A 25448-nucleotide genomic window follows, 5' to 3' on the forward strand; every position below is an offset into this window, starting at 1 on the left:
ACCCTGAACTTTACAATCAGGTTTACATGTGCATCACGTGTTTTTTCAAACAAAACTTCAGCACATGTGCAGTTGCCATGTTGTGAATAATTGTCATTTTTGTTGAATTTTGTCATTTTTTCCATGCTAGTCTGTTATTGAAGACTGGGCCTGCAACACTGTCATCTATTTGCAGCTCGTGTTGTCAAAAGTACCAACTTCAGTGCCAAGAAATGTTAAAAATGTGACACTTTGAGTGCTGTTAAACTCTTACCTCTTCTTTTTCTCCTGTTCTTCTGTTCTTCTTCTTCTCCTCTTCTTCCTCCTTTTCTCCTCCACTTCTCCTTCTTCCTCTTCCTCCTTAATTTCTCCTCCTCTTCTGTCCTCTTCTTCTCCTCTTCCTCCTTTTCTTCTCTTCTTTTTCTCCTTCTCTTGTTCCATTCTTCTTCTTCTCCTCCTCTCCTCTTTTTTTCCTTCTCTTCTTCTCTGCATCCTCCTTCTCTGTTTCTTCTCTCCTCCTTTTCTTTCTCCATTTCTTCTCCTCTTCCCCCTCCTTCTCTTCTCCTCCTCTTCCTCCTTTCTTGTTCTCTTCCTTTTCTCCTCTTCCTTCTTCACTGTTACTTCTCCTCCTTCCTCTCTTCATCCTTTTCTCCTTTTCTTTTTCTCTTCCTTTTCTTCCTCATTTTTCTTCCTCTATTTCTCCTTCTCTGCTTTTCTTCTACTCTTACCTCTTTTTTCTCCTGTTCTTCTGTTCCTCTTCTCCTCTTCCTCCTTCATTTCTCCTCCTCTTCTGTCCTCTTCTTCTCCTCCTTTTCTTCTCTTCTTTTTCTCCTTATCTTGTTCCGTTCCTCTTCTTCTCCTCCTCTTCCTCTTCCTCCTTCTCTCCTCTTTTTTTCCTTCTCTTCTTCTCCGCATCCTCCTTCTCTGTTTCTTCTCCCCTTCCTTTCTCCTCCTTTTCTTTCTCAATTTCTCCTCCTCTTCTCCCTCTTTTACTCCTCCTCTTCCTCCTCCACTTCTCCTTGTTCCCCTCTTCCTCCTTTTCTTTTTTTCCTCCTTTTCTTCCTCATTTTTCTCCTCTTCCCTTCCTCTTCTTCTCCTCTTCCTCCTTCTCTCCTCTTTTTTCCTTCTCTTCTTCTCCGCATCCTCCTTCTGTTTCTTCTCCCCTTCTTTTCTTTCTCAATTTCTCCTCCTCTTCTCCCTCTTTCTCTTCTCCTCTTCCTTCTCCACTTTTACTCCTCCTCTTCCTCCTCCACTTCTTCTTCTTCCCCTCTTCCTCCTTTTCTTTTTCTCCTCCTTTTCTTCTTCCTCATTTTCTCCTCTTCCCTTCCTCTTCTTTTCCTCTTCCTCCTATATTTCTCCTTCTCTGCTTTTCTTCTGCTCTAACCGTCCTCTTCTCCTCCTCCTTTTCTCCTCCTTTTCCTTCTCAATTTCTCTTCCTCTTTTCTGCTCCTTCTCTTCCTCTCATCTTCTCCTCTTCCTCCTCCTTTCTTGTCCTCTTCTTTTTCTCCTCTTCCTCCTCCTCTGCCTTTTCTTCTCCTTTTTTCCTTCCTCCTCCTCTCCCTCCTTTTCTCCTCTTCTTTTTCTCCTTCTCTTGTTCCATTCCTCTTCACCTTGACATGATCTTCCAGAACATGCAAGTTTCATGAGAGATAGTTGAGAGACTTGAGGAAGCCGTAGCTGTGATTTTCTCTGTTGATGTTCATTAACTTACTATGACTTTTTGTCCATGACATGAACACACTTCTGTAGAACTTGCACAACTGGATGACACAGTCTGTGAGAATGCATCTGTAGAAGCTCATGATATTCGGTCCACACCCCAGCAGGACATTGGCAGAGAGTGAACTGGCTCCTGATGGTCTCCAGAGCAGAAGGGCATTATGTGTCTGGAGGACGTGCTGTTAGTGGCTGCCGTCCCGCTATAGAACTGTCCGGAAGTGCCGAGTCCTGACCTTGTGCTCGAGCTCCATAAGGAGGTTCTGGTCCGGCACACTGGGCTCTTTGTGTGCTGGAGCTTCTCTGACTGTGGATTCCTGCTCTTGTTCTGGAGCCAGAAGTTTTGGACTTTGACATGCAGTGATGAGGCAACTGTAGTTTGGCCCCGATTCACTGCAGCTGCTCTCTAATACTGCTCCTCCATATTATTCCTCTTCTCCTCCTCCTCCCTGTTTCTTGCTGTTCTTCTTTTTAGTTTCTCCTTTCATTCTTCTTCCTCTCTGTTCTGTTCTGTTCTGTTCTTTCTTTTCTTTATCCTGTACTTCCTCATATTCTCATCATCTTTCTCCTCCTTATCTTCTTCCTCCTCATCATCTTCTTCTTCCTTTTCTCCTCTTCTTCTCCTCCTCTTCCTCTTTCTTTTCTCATCTTCTTTTTCTCCCCATTTTCCTGTTCTCTTCTTCTCCTCCTCTTCCTTCTCCACTTCTGCTCCTCTTTCCCTCATCTTCTTCTCTTCCCCTCATCTTCTCCTCCTCCTCCTTTTTTCCTCTTCTTTTTCTCCTCCTCTTCCCTTTCTCTTCTGTCCTCCTCCGTTTCTCCTCCTCTGTTTTTTCTCCTCTTCTTCTTTCACCTTTTCCTGTTCCTCCTCTTCTCCTCCTCTTCCTCCTTTTCTTTTTCCCTTCCTCTTCTTCTCCTCATCCTCCTCTATTTCTCCTCCTCTTCCTCCTCCCTTTCTCCTCCTCCTCCTCTTTTCCCCCCTCCTTCTCTTCTTCTCCTCTTCCTCCCCCTTTCTTGTCCTCTTTTTTCTCCTCCTCTTTCTCCTCTTCTTCTCCTCCTCATTTTCTCCTTTTTTTCTCCTTCTCTTCTCCTCCTCCTCTTCCCTTCTTCTTCTTCTTCTTCTTCTTCTTCTTCTTCTTCTCCTCCTCTTCCTCCATTTCTCCTCTTCCCTTCCTTTTCTTCTCTTCCTCTTCCTCATCCTTTTCTTCTCTTCTTCTCCTCCACATCCTCCTTCATTTATCCTCCTCTTCTTTTCTCCTCCTCCTCCTCTTCCCATCCTCTTCTTCTCCTCCTCTTCCTCCTGCATTTCTTCTCCTCTTTTTTCTCATCCTCTTCCTCCTCCATTTCTCCTCTTCTTCTCCTCCACATCCTCCTCAATTTCTCCTCCTCTTCCCTTCCTCTTCTCCTCCTCCTCTTCCTCTCCAACTCTTCCTCCTCCATTTCTCTTCTTCTTTTCTCCTCCTCTTCTTCTCCTCCACTTCTTCCTCCATTACTCCTTTCTCATGCTCTTCCCTTCCTCTTCTTCTCCTTTTCATATCCTCTTCTCCTCCTCTTCCTCTCCTCCTCCTTCTCCTCCTCTTCTTCTCTTCCCCTTCCTCATCCTTTTCTCCTCTTCTCTTTCTCCTCGTTTTATAGTTTGTGTGTCTATGGCCTGTACATGAACGCTGCGGTCACGCTCGGTGAAAGTCTGACTAACATGAGACTGTGAATCTGCTAACAGGCAGTGATCTTACAGTCCAATCAGAACTCTTTATTTTTCCACTGCCGTCAACACAAAATCTGTGCCATTTAAAGACAGGATCCAGTTCAAGAACAGACCACATTTCAGTGAATATATGGGAGAAATAAAGTCTGAAAGCTGCAGTGAAATATGACTGTGGTCAGGAATCAGGCGTAATCACAGCTGTAAGTTGGCATGGAAAGCTGGAAAGAGTGAAATGCGGCTCATGATTCGGGAATGTGGTGTGTTTGTGTGTGTTTTTGGGAGATGCATTTTACTAGTGATGTGTAATGACAACATTTAAGTGTTTGAGGAATGAAGCTCAGTATACTAAATACAGCATTAGCTCCTCTGAAAACAAACATTATTAGAGGCAAAACAAGGAGGTCAGTGAAGAAATAAGACTATGACTTTCTATAGTACTTTATTCTAAAGAAAATGAGAATAATCAAAAGAAAAACACCTGGAAATATTACTGCAATGAGAATATTAAGAATATAATGTCACAAAGGCAAAAGTAAATAATTATAATAATATAATTTAAGTAAATTTTTTATTATATATATATATATATATATATATATGAAATATTTTATATGAACATTACAAATATTTTATAATGAGATGTTATGCATTAAATTAATGACCCTGGAATGAGATTTGTGCTTAATTGTCAGAAAATCTCATTTCTGATATATTCAGAGCCCTGAACATGACATGCGGACACATCGTGGCCATGAATTAACAGTTCGCTCCCATGATTTACTAATACATCAGCATGTTTTACTAATTCATTCCCTTGTTTTATGTAAATTGTGCCCACAATATAATAATTCGTTCATGGCTACGATTAAACTAAAACAAGGAACGGAACGGATTTATAAGTCGTGGGAACGGATTCTTAATTCATGGCTACGATTAAACTAAATCAAGGAACGGAACGAATTTATACGTTGTGGGAACGGATTCTTAATTCATGGCTACGATTAAACTAAATCAAGGAACGGAACGAATTTATACGTTGTGGGAACGGATTCTTAATTCATGGCTACGATTAAACTAAATCAAGGAACGGATTTATAAATCGTGGGAACGGATTCTTAATTCATGGCTACGATTAAACTAAATCAAGGAACGGAACGGATTTATAAGTTGTGGGAACGGATTCTTAATTCATGGCTACGATTAAACTAAATCAAGGAATGGAACGGATTTATAAGTCGTCGGAACGGATTCTTAATTCATGGCTACAATTAAACTAAATCAAGGAACGGAACGGATTTATAAGTCGTCGGAACGGATTCTTAATTCATGGCTACGATTAAACTAAATCAAGGAACGGAACGGATTTATAAGTCGTGGGAACGGATTCTTAATTCATGGCTACGATTAAACTAAATCAAGGAACGGAACGGATTTATAAGTCGTGGGAACGGATTCTTAATTCATGGCTACGATTAAACTAAAACAAGGAACGGAACGAATTTATAAGTTGTGGGAACGGATTCTTAATTCATGGCTACGATTAAACTAAATCAAGGAACGGAACGGATTTATAAGTCGTGGGAACGGATTCTTAATTCATGGCTACGATTAAACTAAATCAAGGAACGGAATGAATTTATAAGTCGTGGGAACGGATTCTTAATTCATGGCTACGATTAAACTAAATCAAGGAACGGAACGGATTTATAAGTCGTGGGAACGGATTCTTAATTCATGGCTACGATTAAACTAAATCAAGGAACGGAACGGATTTATAAGTCGTGGGTACGGATTCTTAATTCATGGCTACGATTAAACTAAATCAAGGAATGGAATGAATTTATAAGTCGTGGGAACGGATTCTTAATTCATGGTTACGATTAAACTAAATCAAGGAACGGAACGAATTTATAAGTTGTGGGAACGGATTCTTAATTCATGGCTACGATTAAACTAAATCAAGGAATGGAACGAATTTATAAGTCGTGGGAACGGATTCTTAATTCATGGTTACGATTAATCTAAAACAAGGAACGGAATGAATTTATAAGTCGTGGGAACGGATTCTTAATTCATGGCTACGATTAAACTAAATCAAGGAACGGAACGGATTTATAAGTCGTGGGAACGGATTCTTAATTCATGGCTACGATTAAACTAAATCAAGGAACAGAACGGATTTATAAGTCGTGGGTACGGATTCTTAATTCATGGCTACGATTAAACTAAATCAAGGAATGGAATGAATTTATAAGTCGTGGGAACGGATTCTTAATTCATGGTTACGATTAAACTAAATCAAGGAACGGAATGAATTTATAAGTTGTGGGAATGGATTCTTAATTTGTGGCTTTGATTAAACTAAATCAAGGAACGGAACGGATTTATAAGTCGTGGGAACGGATTCTTAATTCATGGCTACGATTAAACTAAATCAAGGAACGGAATGAATTTATAAGTCGTGGGAACGGATTCTTAATTCATGGCTACGATTAAACTAAATCAAGGAACGGAACGGATTTATAAGTCGTGGGTACGGATTCTTAATTCATGGCTACGATTAAACTAAATCAAGGAATGGAATGAATTTATAAGTCGTGGGAACGGATTCTTAATTCATGGTTACGATTAAACTAAATCAAGGAACGGAATGAATTTATAAGTTGTGGGAATGGATTCTTAATTTGTGGCTTTGATTAAACTAAATCAAGGAACGGAACGGATTTATAAGTCGTGGGAACGGATTCTTAATTCATGGCTACGATTAAACTAAATCAAGGAACGGAACGGATTTATAAGTCGTGGGAACGGATTCTTAATTCATGGTTACGATTAATCTAAAACAAGGAACGGAATGAATTTATAAGTCGTGGGAACGGATTCTTAATTCATGGCTACGATTAAACTAAATCAAGGAACGGAACGGATTTATAAGTCGTGGGAACGGATTCTTAATTCATGGCTACGATTAAACTAAATCAAGGAACGGAACGGATTTATAAGTCGTGGGAACGGATTCTTAATTCATGGCTACGATTAAACTAAATCAAGGAACGGAACGAATTTATAAGTCGTGGGAACGGATTCTTAATTCATGGCTACGATTAAACTAAATCAAGGAACGGAACGAATTTATAAGTCGTGGGAATGGATTCTTAATTCATGGCTACGATTAAACTAAATCAAGGAACGGAACGAATTTATAAGTCGTGGGAACGGATTCTTAATTCATGGCTACGATTAAACTAAATCAAGGAACGGAACGGATTTATAAATCTTGGGAACAGATTGTTAATTTGTGGCCATAATATACATATTTTTGTGCGCATGTCCTGTGTGGGGCTCCGTATTTATTTATTATTTGTTTGTTTGTTTGTTTGTGATGTTTGAAAACCTCCCGCTACTGTTAAATGTAATTAAAATAGTACTTTCCGTAATTATTCCAAATGAAGAAACTTAATTCACACTCTTGATTCCGAATCTGTTTTTAATATTAGTTTGGCTGTTTTTTTTGTTTTTTTTAATGTAACATGAAGCTGTTTTTACACTAATGTCAGACTGATTCATTCAGTGGATATGAATCATGATTATTTTGGTCATACTGACCACTCTTAGTTGACTAAAACTTTATGATAGTTCTCTGTAGCTCTTGGGACAGTAAACAAGATTCCCCAAGTGTTTCTGGAAAGGGTGGGAATATATCCCTTTGAGATGGGAGCATTTAAGTGGCTTCATAAGAGTGTGTGTGTGTGTGTGTGTTGTGGGTCGTGAGAGACTGTGCCGTGGGCAATACTCACTGGGTTGTGGTTAACTCGTTGCCATGGAAACGGCTATTCACTAGTTAGGACAGAATGCTTTCACCCCGGTGTGCCTCATAAAGGCTGGGCACAAACTGTCGGACACAGACGGGCTCTGAAAGGCCTCTCTCTGCTGCTTAATATATCTGCTTTAATTTGTCTTTGTGTGCTGGGAAAAAGGCCTCCATGTAGAGGAACTTTCAGGATTGGGACTGTGCACAATGAGGCCTTGAATTAAATCACTGCTGGGCTTTCTCGTCCCCGAATGAGGGTGATAAATGTATATGTAGACTCAAATGACATAATTTGAGGCTTGTTAAACATGTTTCTAAATGAAACCTATTTTAGTGCCTATTATTTTATTTTATTATTTTATTATTTTATATATTAAACTCATGACAAATAAGCACATTTCTTCCTCCAGGATCATCACAAAGAAAAATGCAAAAAAAAAAATTTAATCTAATTTTAGTATGTTATAATTAATTCGATGAATGACTAAGAAGGCAAAGATTTGCTCACATTCCTATATTATTCCCATATTATTATCCCATTATTTTATTATTTTATTTTATTGTGATGGAACTCATGACAAATAAGCACATTTCTTCCTCCATCATTACAAAAAAAAAAAATAATAAATAAATAAAATTATTATAATTATAATAATTATATTATAAAATTATATATAAAGGCAAACATATGCTTATATTCCTATATTATTCCCATATTATTATCCCATTTTATTTTATTTTACTTTATTTATTTTATTTTATTTTATTTATTCTCAGATTCTCATATTTTTCCATAGTATTATCCCATTTTATTTTATTTTATTTTATTTTTTTATTTTATTTTATTTTATTTTATTTTATTTTATTTTATTTATTCTCAGATTCTCATATTTTTCTATAGTATTATCCCATTTTGTTTTTATTTTATTTTATTTAAAAAAAAATTCTCACAATCCCATATTATTATACCATTTTATTATTATTAATATTATTGCAATGCAATTTTTCATGACAAATAAGCTAATTTTTTTCATCCAGGATCATTACTTTAATGCAAAAAAGTCTCATTTTAATTACTGTAATGTAAAAAAAGTACATTTTTTAAAAATATTTAAATATTTTAAATGATTTAAACAAATATTTATTTTTACAGTAATGAAAATCCTAATGAAAATGTTGACAATAATGAAAATTATTTAAAAAAAAAAAAAAACAGAATAAAAACATTACAATAATGACAGTATCAGAAATATCACAATACAAATAGTTCTCCTTTCAAATTAAATATCTATTTATTTATTCAGTTATTAAAATAATTATTTATCATTTAAAACGGCAGCATCACTACTTTTAGTTACTATCAAACACTGACATGCACCAAATCCTCCATCTGTTTAACTGATTAAATTCACTGCTGATTCGTTTCACAGCACAGTATTTTTCTTTCATGTCTTGTTTAAACGAGGCTTTGGTTCGTGTCTTTTACGCATGCATAAATCATGACATGTGTATCAGCAGCTCATGTGGGTCACTTCATCACACCTTCATGAATCATCATTGATTATCTTTTCACTCCGAATGTGTTATAATTAAGGTGACGAGCGACTCAGAAGGCAAACGTACCATATAAGTTGTTTTTTCCAGGAGTATTTCTGTGTTTTGTAACACTGGTAAAACCAAATGGTTTTGTTATTGGTTTGTTTGTTTTTGTATGTGAAGGGCTGGAGCAAAAATGTATTTAAGAGCTTCAGAATGCCCAGACTGAGGAAGTAACACACACACACACACACACACACACACACACACACATGCAGTTCATTATTTTAGTCTTTTTCACAATCTGTTTTTAATTAGGCAGTTCACAGTTTGATGGCACAGAAATAGTTCACCCAAAACCAGAAAAATCTCTCTTTTTTGACTCTCATGTTGTTATGCTGTTATTTTTGCCATGTTTTTTTTTTTTTTCTGTGAAAAACAAAAGAAGAGTTTTTGAAGTTTATTCATGCAGCTCTTTTCCATTAAAACAGTTCAAAGTGACACAAGCTCCTAAAAGAACATGAAGCACCATCAAAGTACCATAACAGTAGTCCATATCTTCCATGTCTTCTGAAAAACATACAATAAAAGCATGCAGGTTTGGATCAGTAAATGAATGAGCGAATCGTTCCTCAATTCTGCTGTATATAGTGTTTTAAAGCATACGCATCAAGGAATGAGAAGCATGCATGCTGTTGTTGAAATGATCTCTTAAAACGGTAATGAATATGAACAGAGTGTGTGTGTGTGTGTGTGTGTCTGCAGGTTGTTTTGAATGCTGTATCAAATGTCTGGGAGGCGTGCCGTACGCGTCTCTGGTGGCCACCATCCTGTGCTTCTCCGGTGTGGCGCTCTTCTGCGGCTGCGGACACGTGGCTCTGACAGGAACCCTCACCATCCTGGAGAACCACTTCTCCAAGATCACCACGGACCATGCCATGCTGACGGACATGTGAGTGCTGAAGAACCTGTCAATGTGTGTGTGTGTATATACACTGCCCGTCCCAAAAAAAAAGTCGATTTTAATAGGCAAATACTTAAAGGTGCATGCTTCATTTCATCTTCATTCAAAAATATGAACAGTGTACTTTGTAGATAGTCCTTTGTAAATGCATGCTGTCAACAGAAGATTAAAATGATTTGGTGTGTTTAAATATTACGTTTTAAAGCCTCGTGGGATGACTTTAGAGACTCGGATTTATGCTGATTTCTAGCAGCTCATTTTATATCTGGTTTCCAGTGTCACCGGTTTACAATAGACTTTCCAGGAACTTTTTCTTGAAGTTTACCTGATCGTTCAGCATTAATGAAACTCACAGGTTTATGGTTTACTTTAACTACAAATTCATCTCTTAAAATGATAAGATTCACCTGTTATTGTTTGTTTTGTGTTCAATTAAATCTACTCACATCTGTTTACGATTTATCAGCGCTTCACGTTTGTTCTGTTCTCCATCGTGAGGCTTTAATTAGAGTCATGTGCAGTGACGAGGTTTTCTCAAACAACGCCGAGCCTCCAGGGCAGAGGTTAACGGGAGAATCACCTTGCTGAGGAGACTGAGGAGACGCTCCAGATGGTGTGGATGGAAACTAAATGTGCACAAGCAATAACAGCTGTGAACTCTTCTCTTCTCCAGAATCCAGCTCATGCAGTACGTCATATACGGCATCGCCTCCTTCTTCTTCCTGTACGGCATCATTCTGCTCGCAGAGGGATTTTATACCACCAGTGCCGTCAAGGAGCTTCACAATGAGTTCAAGACCACCGTCTGCGGACGCTGCATCAGTGGAATGGTACAGTCATATTCTGCTGTTTCCATCTTTCTTTATGGTGTAATGTTGCTGCTTGATCACTAAAAGATTATTATTATTCTCTATATCAGTGTTTCTGAACTCCATCTTGAGTGTTCTTCACAATATTCCTCATTTAAATAATTTATGCGCAGAATAAAGGGGCGGGGCCTGGTTGAGTTAGTTAGTAGTGTGTTGAAACTGCCGGTTATGGTAAGGGGCGGGACATTTCCCAAACACCAATCACAACACCCTGCTCCAGCTGACCAATCAGAGCACAGAAGGAGGGGCTTCATAGAGACAGGAAGTAAACAGAGCGTTACTGACAGACTGGGAAGAGAGGAGCTGCAACAATGGAGAATATGAGGAGAATAATCAACATTCAAGCAGGAAAACCTGCTCTAGTAGAGCACAAAAACAACAAGAGTTTGTAAAAGATCATAATAGGCCCTCTTTAAGGCCAGTGTATTTCAGAAATAATTGGTTATGTCCTGTTCCGTCACTGTGGTATGGAAGCTTGTTTACGCCACTAATAAAAAAAAAAAAAAAAAAGGATATATATATTGTAATATATCTCGCTCTATTTATATCTCGCAATTCCGATTTTATAACACACAATTCTGACTTTAAAACTCGCAATTCCGACTTTGTCTCATAATTCCGACTTTGTCTCACAATTCCGACTTTATCACTCAAAATTCTGACTTTATATCTCGCAATTCCGACTTTATATCTCCCAATTCCGACTTTATATCTCAAAATTCCGACTTTATATCTCGCAATTCCGACTTTGTCTCGCAATTCCGACTTTATCACTCAAAATTCTGACTTTATGACTCGCAATTCTGACTTTATAACTTGCAATTTCGACTTTATATCTCGCAATTCTGACTTTATATCTCGCAATTCTGACTTTATGTCTTGCAATTCTGACTTTGTCTCGCAATTCCAACTTTTAAGTCTCGCAATTCCGACTTTGTCTCACAATTTCACTTTATATCTCGCAATTCTGACTTTATATCTCGCAATCCCGACTTTGTCTCACAATTCCGACTTTATGTCTTGCAATTCCGACTTTGTCTCACAATTCCGACTTTGTCTCGCAATTCCGACTTTGTCTCACAATTTCACTTTATATCTCGCAATCCCGACTTTGTCTCACAATTCCGACTTTATGTCTTGCAATTCCGACTTTAAGTCTCGCAATTCCGACTTTGTCTCGCAATTCCGACTTTATATCTCGCAATCCCGACTTTGTCTCGCAATTCCGACTTTATGTCTTGCAATTCCGACTTTAAGTCTCGCAATTCCAACTTTGTCTCACAATTCAGACTTTGTCTCGCAATTCCGACTTTGTCTCGCAATTCCGACTTTGTCTCACAATTCCGACTTTATCACTCGAAATTCCGACTTTATATCTCACAATTCTGACTTTATATCTCAAAATTCCGACTTTATAACTCGCAATTCCGACTTTATATCTCGTAACTCTGACTTTATATCTCTCAATTCCGACTTTGTCTCGCAATTCCGACTTTATCACTTGAAATTCTGACTTTATATCTCGCAATCCCGACTTTGTCTCACAATTCCGACTTTATGTCTTGCAATTCCGACTTTGTCTCGCAATTCCGACTTTGTCTCACAATTCAGACTTTGTCTCGCAATTCCGACTTTGTCTCGCAATTCCGACTTTGTCTCACAATTCCGACTTTATCACTCGAAATTCCGACTATATCTCACAATTCCGACTTTATATCTCAAAATTCCGACTTTATAACTCGCAATTCCGACTTTATCACTCGAAATTCCGACTATATCTCACAATTCCGACTTTATATCTCAAAATTCCAACTTTATATCTCTCAATTCCGACTTTGTCTCGCAATTCCGACTTTATCACTTGAAATTCTGACTTTATATCTCGCAATTCTGACTTTATATCTCACAATTCTGACTTTATATCTCAAAATTCTGCAATCCCGACTTTCTCACAATTCCGACTTTGTCTCACAATTCCGACTTTGTCTCACAATTTCACTTTATATCTCGCAATTCTGACTTTGTCTCACAATTCAGACTGTCTCGCAATTCCGACTGTCTTACAATTCCGACTTTGTCTCGCAATTCCGACTTTATCACTCGAAATTCCGACTTTATATCTCAAGATTCCGACTTTATAACTCGCAATTCCGACTTTATATCTCAAAATTCCGACTTTGTCTCGCAATTCCGACTTTATCACTCGAAATTCTGACTTTATATCTCGCAATTCTGACTTTATAACTCGCAATTCTGACTTTATATCGCGCAATTCTGACTTTATATCTCAAAATTCTGACTTTATATCTCGCAATCCCGACTTTGTCTCACAATTCCGACTTTGTCTCACAATTCAGACTGTCTCGCAATTCCGACTTTGTCTCAAAATTCCGACTTTGTCTCGCAATTCCGACTTTATCACTCGAAATTCTGACTTTATATCTCGCAATTCTGACTTTATAACTCGCAATTCTGACTTTATCACTCGCAATTCTGACTGAAATTAAACACCTGAACTTTAAGGCTTTAATCAACACAATTCAGTCATTTAGGTACCGTAAACCGGAGAATCAATAAATTACTTTGGAAATTTCATGATTTTTAAAACAAAATGGATTTCTTTAAACTTAACTGAAAATTTGGAATAATTATGATTTTCCGAGTCTCTTCTGCTCACCAAAGCTGCATTTATTTGATCAAAAATACAGTAAAAATAGTGAAATATTATTCTAATGTAAATCAGCTGTTTTCTATGTGAATATATAGTAAAGTGTAATTTATTCCTGTGATCAAAGCTGAATTTTCAGCATCATTACTCCAGTCTTCAGTGTCACATGATCCTTCAGAAATCATTCTAATATGACGACTTGCTACTCAAGAAACATTTATGATTATTATCAATGTTGAAAACAGTTGTGCTCCTTCATATTTTTGTGATAGACTACCAGTGCTAAACAGTGTTAAACGTCTCTTTCTCAGTTTGTGTTCCTGACGTACATCCTGGGAATCGCCTGGCTTGGGGTTTTCGGTTTCTCGGCGGTGCCCGTGTTCCTTTTCTACAACATGTGGTCGACCTGCGCTGCCATGCGCTCGCCCGTGGCCAACCTCACCTCCATCGAGAGCATCTGCGTGGACGTGCGTCAGTACGGTACGGGACCAGAAACTGAATGTGATGAAATGAAGTCAAGTCGGCTTTATTTCTATAGCACTTTATCCAACACAGATTGTTTCAAAGTAGCTTCACAGTAACAAACAGGAAAATAACAGAATCAATGATGCAAACTTCATCAAATATGAGCGAAATTATGCTGTAAAGCTGCTCTACAGATTCTCAATTCAGTTAAAGTTTTGTTCTCATCTGATACTCTCTGAGATATCACATTTATGTTTATGCATTTGCGATTAACTTTGTATGTCGAAACAGGTATTATTCCATGGAACGCAACACCGGGCAAAGCTTGCGGCTCGACGCTAGGTGATATTTGCAACACCAGTGAGGTATGAGAGCACATTTGTCTCACTTTAATTTATTTACTTTGTTGTCCAGCAGTAGATATACATGATTCTCTGTTTGTCTGTTGCAGTTCTATCTGTCTTACCATCTGTATATTGTCGCCTGCGCCGGAGCCGGAGCGACAGTCATTGCTCTGGTAAGCACATGTTTCTCATTTGGTCACATATATACATATATATGGGGTGTTTGTTCCTCTACCTCCTCTTTTTTTTGTCCCTTCATTCCCGGCGCCATCTACTGCAAACCATGTGCTTTAAGCCCCTGATCTAATTGGTTAGTTTGAGGTGACGTGGGATGTCAGCTTTAGCGGAAGCGTTTCTTGATAATCATGCACAATCAAGAGCATAAAAACTTTATTTTCGAGTATTTAGTCACATGCTTTACTGACACCCAAAGGGAAATTCAGAGTGTTATTGTATCGTCAAAAAACAAGACATTGCGACTTAAGACAACAGATTCAACACCACAAAACTAGATCAGTCCCATTATATGTCTATACTGGAAGCGTCTTGGATTTTTGCCTACTTTTGCGAACTAGTCCTAGGTTTTTGGCCAGTGCAGCAAGATTCTCCGGAGTCAGATTGTCAATAATAATCAAAAAAAATAATTAAATTTCGATTCATGGTCTCTAAGGGGTGCCAAAACTTTTGGAGTGGGCGGAGCCACTTTTACTAAAATGGCTATAACTCGTGAACGGAATGAGATATTTTCACCAAATTTGGTACACCTATGTAAGAGCTCATTCTGTGGTCGCTTGAAAAAGGACGTGGCGATTGGCCACTTGGTGGCGCTATAACAGGAAAAAACATAAAAAATGGCTATAACTACTTCACTGTTAGTCCGATTGACTTGAAAATTGGGAGCAGTGTCTTCATCTGAGGTGCCATGATTGATTATGAGGACGTTGGCATATCTCAAAAAACAAGTCCACCATCAGCCAATGAAATTTGAGCAGCTATCACGCCCACGACATTCGTACCACATGGTAGAACTCCTCATTCTGAACAACTTTGCCTCTAGGACCGCCGCTGTCCGTCGACTCGTTCGTTAAATATTGGAGATTACTTCAAAAACCAATTTGGCGAACTAGTCCTAGGTTTTTTGCCTTATCAAAAATTGACCGATTGAAATTTCGATTCACGGTCCCTATGGGCGCCAAAACGTTTGAAGTGGGCGGAGCCACTTTTACTAAAATGGCTATAATTCGTAAACGGAATGAGATATTTTTACCAAACTTGGCACAACTATGTAAGAGCTCATTCTGTGGTCGTGTGAAAAAGGATGCGGCGATTGACCACTTGATGGCGCTATAACATTAATCTTTTTTGAAAATGAGTATAACTACTTCACAGTTAGTCTGATTGACTTGAAAATTGGCATGCAGCGTCTTTGTCCGAGGTGCCATGATTGTCTATGAGGACATTGGTGTATCTCAAAAAACATGTTCGCCATCGGCCATCGAATCGTTTGTTAAATATTGTAGATTATTTCAAAAACCAACTTTGGCGAACTAGTCCTAGGTTTTTGGCTCAACCTTGATAACTGTTAAAAAGCTTTAAAAAAACACATGTTTTCTATGGTAAACTGCATGTATTTACTGTAAATGGTCTTATCCATCTATGATTGAGATATATATATATATATATGCATTTGCATTCTAACATTATTTTGCTATTCTAAAACAGCCCATGCAAAGTCAGACGCTTCCAGTGTCGACAGTGTTAGCGGTTGAATCTGACTTATTTCATCTACAGTTAAACTGTCACTACATGCGTCATTTATTTGGCATCTCATTTTTGTGCTTTCTCTTCCACCAGCTCATCTACATGATGGCTACCACGTATAACTTTGCTGTTTTGAAGTTTAAGAGTCGAGAGGACTGCTGCACTAAATTTTAACGCAGTTGCATCAAAGTGCCTAGAATGAGCAGCCACTGACAATATGGACTAAAATAATAGAGATGAAAACAAACGAGAGAAACATTTCATTGCTTTTGACATGTAATGTGTAAATATAGGATTGTATACAGATGTAGCATTTTCGACGCAAGTGCTGTAAACCTGGACGTGTTGTTATCGAAAGTTTGCCTTTGTTTCTGCAACCACTAGAAAAGCTTAATTCGAAGCCTAACATAAAGTCTCTTTAAATTCCTCCTACAATCTCTTTGACTAAAGTATTATTATCAGTCAGGACAGATGCAGACAGTCGGCGCACTCTTGTTCAGAGAAAAGTATTTTTCCCGTTCATTTTCTCAATAGAGATTCTGGCTAAATTCTTTATATATAAACTCTCTCTATATATATATTACCAATCAAAAGATTTGTTTTGAAAGAAATTAATGCTTTTATTCATCAAGGATGCATTAAACTGATCAAAAGTGACAGTAAAGACATTTATAATGTTACAAAAGATTCTATTTCAAATAAATGCTGAACTTTCTATTCATCAGAGAATCCTGAAAAATTAAATGTATGACGGTTTCCACAAAAATATGAATTGATAATCATAAATGTTTTTTGAGCAGCTAATCGTCATATTAGAATGATTTCTGAAGGATCATGTGACACTGAAGACTGGAGTAATGATGCTGAAAATTCAGCTTTGATCACAGGAATAAATTACACTTTACTATATATTCACATAGAAAACAGCTGATTTACATTAGAATAATATTTCACTATTTTTACTTTTTTTTTTTATTATTAGATCAGATCTTTTTATGAATTTAAATGAAATTTACTTAAAAAAAGCAAATCCCTAACAAAGCTTTAAAAACACATTAGGTTTTATTTGATTCCTCTATAGAGAAAATGAATGTGATTTTTACTTCCAGAACCTGTTGTGCTCTATTGGGGGAAATATATAGTTTCTTAAGGTCTAATTTTTCCTGAATTTTGCCAATTGTGCCGGTGCCAGTGAGCCCTCCAGTGTTTTAATGGTGTTTTCTTCCTTCGAACATGTTTACAGTTTTCAGTGTTGTTTTTATCATTTCTATTCATTTGTTTTAAGCAGTATTATGAAGATTGTTGGTATTTTTAATCTTTATGGAGTTATTTTAAACCTGTCAAAATACAAATAAATAACAATTTTAAATTCTGGAAAACATAAATATTTAGTTGCATTATCTTTAAGATCAGATTCAAAACTGCATCTATATTATTAGAACACACTACGGCAGATCTTGTCATGTATTATTATCTGATTTGCTCATCATAACACTTTATGCTTAACTATTAATAAACAAAAACGTGCTGTCATTAGGAGTGTCCTTTGATTTAAGGTCATTACTAAAAACTTTATATGAGAAAATTACGATGATAATTGTAGCTCATGATCAGAAGAAGCACATGGGATTGTGCCAAATGATTGATTATGTGAATTTAACTTTTGAAAGGTAGTAGATGCATTAATGTACAGCTAGAAACCGTCCTAAAACTCTTTTAAAACTCAAGGGGTCATGACATGGATTTTTTCAAATGAATTTAAATTAATGTTAAAAGAATGTTAATAAACTTTTAATAATATGTATATGCAGAAAAATTATTGTTTTCTGTCCTCATTCTGACCCTCTATCTGAAATGATCTGTTTTTAAGTTGTGGCTCCTTTAAGGCTTGTCAGTATGCTGATAGTGGGCGGGGCCTATGCTATCAGTGGGCGGGACCTATGGTGCGATGATTTATAACTATTTGTTGATGTCTTGCTCTGGAGGCGGGCATATGCAAATGTGTCCCACAATATCAAAACAAGCATTTTTGGAGCTTGATTAAATAAATGCTTATAATAAAATGAGGATTATTTTTCAAGCTCTGAAACTTGCAGGATGTTTTAATGGTACAAATACCTCTTATAGGTCAAAAGATCAATGCAAATTTGATTTCTCATGTCGTGACCCCTTTAAACCTCTATTAAAAACTAGCTAATTTCTAGTAGCACTACAGGAATTTACCTGCATTTCAAATATGGCTCATCCAATCAGGATTTACCTGTGTTTAACATGTTAGTTGTTATATCTTTTTAATATGCATTATGTCACGAAGTCAAGTGCCGAGACGCTGCTTGTATCGCAGGTTGTTTTCAAACCGAGATCCAGCATTATTGAATTAACAGTCAGATTGCATGCTTCCTTCTACATGATTTATTTAATATTCCTCTGAGATTCTGGTGGCTGTAGTTTTTCCTTTATAAAAAATAAACCTGCTTTGTGTACAAAATCTCCTCAGTGGTCATTATTGAGCAGCTCGTGAGCCGTTTGAGTTTGTCAGTCTGAGTATTTTCATACTAACCCTCATTTCAAGCTTCGCTCTGCTTCGCTTCAGTTGACATCGTCCTGTTCCCTCACACCCCAACGTCCTGTGCACATAAATGTGTGTTAAATATGGATTAATATTCACTAGTTTGTAGTTGTTAAAGGAATAGTTTGGCTAGAAATAAACACCCTCATGTCATTTCAAACTGTTGTGTTTTCAATGTTTTGTTTATCCAAAGCAATTTACAAACAATGAACAAAGCAATATGTTAAAGAGCCAACAATATTTATAATATACATAATATATAATGTCATTTATATAAAATATAAATTGGATGTATACGTCCAACTTTATTTGCATATGTATACTCATGTAAAGTGATATATATTAGAGCATATCTAAACTGCTTGAGCACTTGTATCACCACAAAATGTGTATTATATTATCATCTGGCTCTAATCTGATAAATGCGACTATAAGGCATGAATATATTAACATAAACATCAACATCATGATTTACTGCTTTGAAACGATGTTTGTGAAAAGTGCTATAGAAATATGTGTATGTAAAAATTACTGCATGCATTTAAAACAGCATACAGGTTTGAGCTGACATGAGTGTATTTTATTATGGATGAATTATTCCTTTAAAATATATGTGTGTGTGTGTGTGTGTGTGTGTGTGTGTGTGTGTGTGTGTGTGTGTGTGTGTGTGTGTGTGCGTGAGGGACTGAGTCAGTGATTGAGTCATAGAGTGACTGTGTGTGTGAGTGAGTGAATGAGTGAGTCAGTGACTGTGTGAGTGAGTGAGTGAGTGAGTGAGTGATTGAGTGATTGAGTGAGTGATTGAGTGAGTGATTGAGTGAATGAATCAGTGAGTGAGTGAATGAGTGAGTGAGTGATTGAGTGATTGAGTGAGTCACTGAGTGAGTGATTGAGTGAATGAATCAGTGAGTCAGTGAGTGAGTGAGTGAGTGAGTGATTGATTGAGTGAGTGATTGAGTGAGTCACTGAGTGAGTGAGTGAATGAACCAGTGAGTGAGTGAGTGAGTGAATGAATCAGTGAGTGAGTGAGTGAGTGATTGATTGAGTGAGTGATTGAGTGAGTCACTGAGTGAGTGAGTGAGTGAATGAACCAGTGAGTGTGTGAGTGAGTGAGTGAGTGAGTGAATGAGTGAGTGATTGAGTGAGTGATTGAGTGAGTGATTGAGTGAATGAATCAGTGAGTGAGTGAATGAGTGAGTGAGTGATTGAGTGATTGAGTGAGTCACTGAGTGAGTGATTGAGTGAATGAATCAGTGAGTCAGTGAGTGAGTGATTGATTGAGTGAGTGATTGAGTGAGTCACTGAGTGAGTGAGTGAATGAACCAGTGAGTGAGTGAGTGAGTGAGTGAGTGAGTGAGTGAATGAATCAGTGAGTGAGTGAGTGAGTGAGTGATTGAGTGAGTGATTGAGTGAATGAATCAGTGAGTGAGTGAATGAGTGAGTGAGTGATTGAGTGATTGAGTGAGTCACTGAGTGAGTGATTGAGTGAATGAATCAGTGAGTCAGTGAGTGAGTGAGTGAGTGATTGATTGAGTGAGTGATTGAGTGAGTCACTGAGTGAGTGAGTGAATGAACCAGTGAGTGAGTGAGTGAGTGAATGAATCAGTGAGTGAGTGAGTGAGTGAGTGATTGAGTGAGTCACTGAGTGAGTGAGTGAATGAGTCACTGAGTGAGTGAGTGATTGAGTGAGTGAGTGATTGAGTGAGTGATTGAGTGAGTGAATGAGTCACTGAGCGAGTCAGTGTGTGACTGAGTGATTGTGTAAGTGAATGAGTCACTGAGTGAGTCATAGAGTCTCTGTGTGAGTGAGTGAATAAGTCACTGAGTGAGTGAATGAGTGAGTGAGTGAGTGAGTGATTGATTGAGTGAGTGATTGAGTGAGTCACTGAGTGAGTGAGTGAATGAACCAGTGAGTGAGTGAGTGAATGAATCAGTGAGTGAGTGAGTGAGTGAGTGATTGAGTGAGTCACTAAGTGAGTGAGTGAATGAGTCACTGAGTGAGTCAGTGAGTGAGTGAATGAATCAGTGAGTCAGTGAGTGAGTGAGTGAGTGATTGAGTGAGTGAGTGATTGAGTGAGTGAATGAGTCACTGAGCGAGTCAGTGTGTGACTGAGTGACTGTGTGAGTAAGTGAATGAGTCACAGAGTGAGTCATAGAGTCTCTGTGTGTGTGAGTGAGTGAGTGAATAAGTCACTGAGTGAGTGAATGAGTGAATGAGTGAGTGATTGAGTGAGTGAGTGAGTGAGTGAGTCACTGAGTGATTGATTGAGTGATTGAGTCACTGAGTGAGTGAGTCAGTGAGTGAGTGATTGAGTGAGTGAGTGATTGAGTGAGTGAGTGATTGAGTGAGTGAATGAGTCACTGAGTGAGTCACTGAGTGAGTGAATGAGTGAGTGAATGAGTGAGTGAGTTGAGTGAGTGAGTGAGTGATTGAGTGAGTGATTAAGTCACTGAGTGAGTGAGTCAGTGAGTGAGTGATTGAGTGAGTGATTGAGTGAGTGAATGAGTCACTGAGTGAGTCACTGAGTGAGTCAGTGAGTGAGTGATTGAGTGAGTGAATGAGTCACTGAGTGATTGAGTGAGTGAGTGAATGAGTCACTGAGTGAGTCAGTGAGTGATTGAGTGAGTGAATGAGTGAGTGAGTGACTGTAATTGAGTGAATGAGTCACTGAGTGAGTGTGAAAATGAGTCAGTGAGTAACTGAGTGAGAGAGCGAGTCACTGAGTGAGTGAGTGAGTGAATGAGTCAGTGAGTGAATGAGTCACTGAGTGAGTGAGTCAGTGAGTGATTGAGTGAGTGAATGAGTCACTGAGTGAATGAGTCACTGAGTGAGTGAGTGAGTCACTGAGTGAGTCAGTGAGTGAGTGAATGAGTCAGTGAGTGAGTGAGTGAGTGAGTGAATGAGTCACTGAGTGAGTGAGTCAGTGAGTGATTGAGTGAGTGAGTGAGTGAATGAGTCACTGAGTGATTGATTGAGTGAGTGAATGAGTCACTGAGCGAGTCAGTGTGTGACTGAGTGACTATGAGTGAGTGAATGAATCACTGAGTGAATGAGTGAGTGAATGAGTCAATGAGTGAGTGAGTGAGTGAATGAATGAATGAGTCACTGAGTGAGTGATTGAGTGAATGAGTCAGTGAGTGAGTGAGTGAATGAATGAGTCACTGAGTGAATGAATCACTGAGTGAATGAGTGAGTGAATGAGTCACTGAGTGAGTGATTGAGTGAATGAGTCAGTGAGTGAGTGAATGAGTCACTGAGTGAGTCACTGAGTGATTGAGTGAGTGAATGAGTGAGTGAGTGAGTGAATGAATGAGTCACTGAGTGAATGAATCACTGAGTGAATGAGTGAGTGAATGAGTCACTGAGTGAGTGATTGAGTGAATGAGTCAGTGAGTGAGTGAATGAGTCACTGAGTGAGTCACTGAGTGAGTGATTGAGTGAATGAGTCAGTGAGTGAGTGAGTGAATGAATGAGTCACTGAGTGAATGAATCACTGAGTGAATGAGTGAGTGAATGAGTCACTGAGTGAGTGATTGAGTGAATGAGTCAGTGAGTGAGTGAATGAGTCACTGAGTGAGTCAGTGAGTGATTGAGTGAGTGAATGAGTGAGTGAGTGAGTGACTGTAATTGAGTGAATGAGTCACTGAGTGAGTCAGTGAGTGATTGAGTGAGTGAATGAGTGAGTGAGTGAGTGACTGTAATTGAGTGAATGAGTCACTGAGTGAGTGTGAAAATGAGTCAGTGAGTAACTGAGTGAGAGAGCGAGTCACTGAGTGACTGTGAGGGAGTGAGTGAGTGAATGCGTGAGTGACTGTAATTGAGTGAATGAGTCACTGATTGAGTGTGTCTGAGTGAGCGTCTGAGTGTGTGTGTGTGTGTGTGTGTACATGTGTAGCTTCATATACTGGTCTAGCTTTAGCTTTGCGTTGTTAACTGCTCACTGGCCATCACCTCGACCTCTCTTACAGATCCATTACCTAATGATCCTTTCTGCAAACTGGGCCTACCTAAAGGACGCCAGTCACTTGCATGCGTACCAAGACATCAAAATGAAGGAGGAGCGGGAGCTGCAGGACATCCAGTCGCGCTCCAAAGAATGCCTGAATTCCTACTCGTAAGGACGAGCGTTTGCGAGGGTTAAAGCTGCCAACGACACTCACTAACACACTAATGCATCTGCTGCTTTCCTGTCGACTAACGCCGTTTGTGCGCACCTCCTTTTCTGTTTTATCTTCTGTACTGTTTCTGTTCGGTCACATTTTTACTCTTCCCTTTTGTAGCCCTTTGTGAACCAGCGATGGCTGGTTGAAGTTTGAAACGTTGCACTATTCGAAACACGGCGGAAATGCAAATCAGATTCTGTTCGTACCAAGATGTGATGGTAAACATGAATATAACTGAAGTGCAAGCATTTATTTCTCATGATAACCGTGTGCACTTGCATTATATACATGTTGCATAATTTTTCTTTTTGGCTTTATAATATTATTTTGAAGATGCATTCCCATTATTCTGTTGACCTGAACTAAATTGAGATGTTTGGCTGGTTGTCTTTGTGCAATATGTGTTGTTTACTGCATACTACTGTCTGAAGATAGTGTGTGAAGCAGAACACATTATGCAATGAGGCATCCGGTTATTCTTTTTGGAAACTATTGCATTTTTAAATCCAGTTTTGTGCAAAAATGTCTTGATCTTTGCACATGAGTGCATTGCATTGCATAGTGTTCCCAGAGCAGTTTTTCTCTGTTATAATACACTCTTGTGAATGCAGCAGGTGTTCTATGCATACAGTATTCAGTCAGCACTGCGTTTCTCTGAAGGTTTTATGAAGATGACCACTGAAACAGGCACATGGTTTCACACTACCTCACATCTACCACTTTTTTTTATTTAGCTCAAAACCTAGTCCATAGTTATGTGTGAAATTACTGTGCAAAATTACAGAATTGAACCTGCTATATTATGAACAAAAGTACAATGTATTTACTGTCCCCAAAAGAAATGCATGAATAAATAATGTCGAAAACAAAAGAAATTATATTTGGTATGAAGCCTAGAAAAACGTTAATGCTTATGAAAGTTTTTTGGTAACACTTTAAAGCATTTGTGTATAATGTGTTATAAAGGTGTTCATAATATATGCTTTATATTGTTTCATAAATAATGGTAACCAAAGTTAAAGTGCATTATAATATTTTCAGATTGCATCTGAAATTGGTTGTTTGTCGTGTTTTAATGCATTATACTTTCAATGCATACATAAGTATTATAACTGTGGTTATAATTATTCATGAGATCATTAAAATGCATTAAAATACTTTATAATGCGTTATATATAAAGGCTTTTTTTGTAATTCTTATTTTCGGTGATGATTCTAATTATTGTAATACAATAATGTTTTTAACAGAAAATCTTGCCATGATTGTCTAAATACTTTTTTGTATTAAAGCGACGAGATGTTGGTTTGATTTCAGTTGATGCCCAATTTTATTTGTACCAAATTCTGTAAAGTGTAAGTTGTACGCAGCTTTTCTCATTTCCCATGTTTGTTTTTTTTTTAATGGTACATTTGAATTGCGTCATGAATGTGAACTCTGTCCAGAATTTTTTTTTGTTGTTGTTTTTTTTGGAGGGTAAAAACGAAGGTAACAAAATATGCAATTGTAAATACAGACAAAACTTTTTTTCACAGTAGGAATAATGCATTATTCATTCAGCATTTGATACATACAGCAAACTGATGGTCATTTGTATTGACGTTGTTGTAGGCAGCATTTGCCAGATTTTAACGTTATAATGTGCTTTCTTTTTTCTCTTTTTTTTAGTTTTAGTTCATGTAATAATGTTTATTGTTAATTTTTGATTCACATATATGAATTCTGTATAATATCGCTTTTTTAACCTATAGTCTGGCATTATTTTTAGGGGATTCCCTTAGTTTGTATTTAAACGGCTATTTTGAAATTAAAAAAAAAAAAAAGGCAAAAAAAAATTATTTTGCGTAAACCACTATATAATGCACCACCCTCTTTTATAAGCCTCAAGACTTTATTTTAATTACTTGCCCAGAAGGTTTTCATGTAGTCTGTATATCTTTGTGTTTTTAATGCTTTAATCGCTGGTAACATTCACCAGTGACTGTAATTCACCCAGTTAAGGTGGATTGTGAATATTAACAACTGCCCAAAACTGATGATTTGATGTCAGCGACGCTGAACGATGTTCAGTCCTTCAAACCAGCTATTGTATTTTATACAAAAATAAAGTAAAATATAATAAAAGTCTTCCTGGATCTCAACGAGCCTTCTTTTAAATCAATGAGTGTCATTATTTTCAGCATTTATGGAATTACAACTACCTTTATTTCTATAGAGCTGTATACAAAGATTGTTTCAAAGCAGCTTCACAGTAAATATAGCTGCAAGCAGCGATGATGGGTCCAAGCCTCAGAAACACCATCACCCCGGTGGCTTAAGGACACCTGTGCATGGCAGGCAACATACAATCTTAATTTAATTTATATCAAACAATGATTTTACACGACATGAGACACTTTTTTTGTCATTACTTTAATCCCTCGCCATGGCAACACTGTTTGAGATATCCTATAATTGTTCGCAATTTAGTATCTTCAGTGTCTGTTTCACGTTGAACGAGTTTACATGAATCTCCTACAAGTAGTACTTAAAAACTCAGAGCCTGATTATTCAAACAAATCCACATTTAAACCAAAATATCTGACTTTATGTTGGTCTGAGCTAATGACTGTAAATTAGAAAGTTGTCCGGCTCGATGAGACCAATATATGTACCAAGTTTGGTGACTGTAGGTAAAACTAACCCCCAACCTTTGACAAAAGGTGGCGCTATAGAGGCCCTCCTCCACACCCATTTCTAAGGCTCTGCCCATGTCTTCTGGCTGGCAAACTCTGATGTGTGTTGAAGGATGCTAATTGCTTCAGAAACCCCATAAAGAAAATTAAAGTAATGTGTTGCCATGACAACAGTATTCAAGATATCAAGAATCCTTTCACAGGTGTGCATCTGCGGTGTCTTGACA

General features: G+C 37.8%; 1 protein-coding gene across 3 annotated transcripts in view; it reads left to right on the forward strand.

The window, feature by feature from the left end:
• Positions 1-24673, forward strand: part of gpm6bb (glycoprotein M6Bb) — a 50536-nt gene extending 25863 nt beyond the window's left edge. For 2 of the 3 annotated variants that reach the window (XM_048194845.1, XM_048194844.1), the window contains exons 2-7: positions 9510-9696; positions 10382-10538; positions 13557-13725; positions 14002-14075; positions 14162-14227; positions 22354-24673. In XM_048194845.1, coding sequence (XP_048050802.1) covers positions 9510-9696; positions 10382-10538; positions 13557-13725; positions 14002-14075; positions 14162-14227; positions 22354-22503 — 803 coding nt within the window. In that variant the 3' untranslated portion in view covers positions 22504-24673. Of the gene's footprint in view, positions 1-9509; positions 9697-10381; positions 10539-13556; positions 13726-14001; positions 14076-14161; positions 14228-15908; positions 16505-22353 lie in introns of those variants that run through there. The other variant, XM_048194847.1, reaches the window with a different exon arrangement.
• Positions 24674-25448: the final 775 nt, after the last annotated feature.

This window comes from Megalobrama amblycephala, linkage group LG6, assembly GCF_018812025.1.
Source record: "Megalobrama amblycephala isolate DHTTF-2021 linkage group LG6, ASM1881202v1, whole genome shotgun sequence".
NCBI lineage: Eukaryota > Metazoa > Chordata > Actinopteri > Cypriniformes > Xenocyprididae > Megalobrama > Megalobrama amblycephala.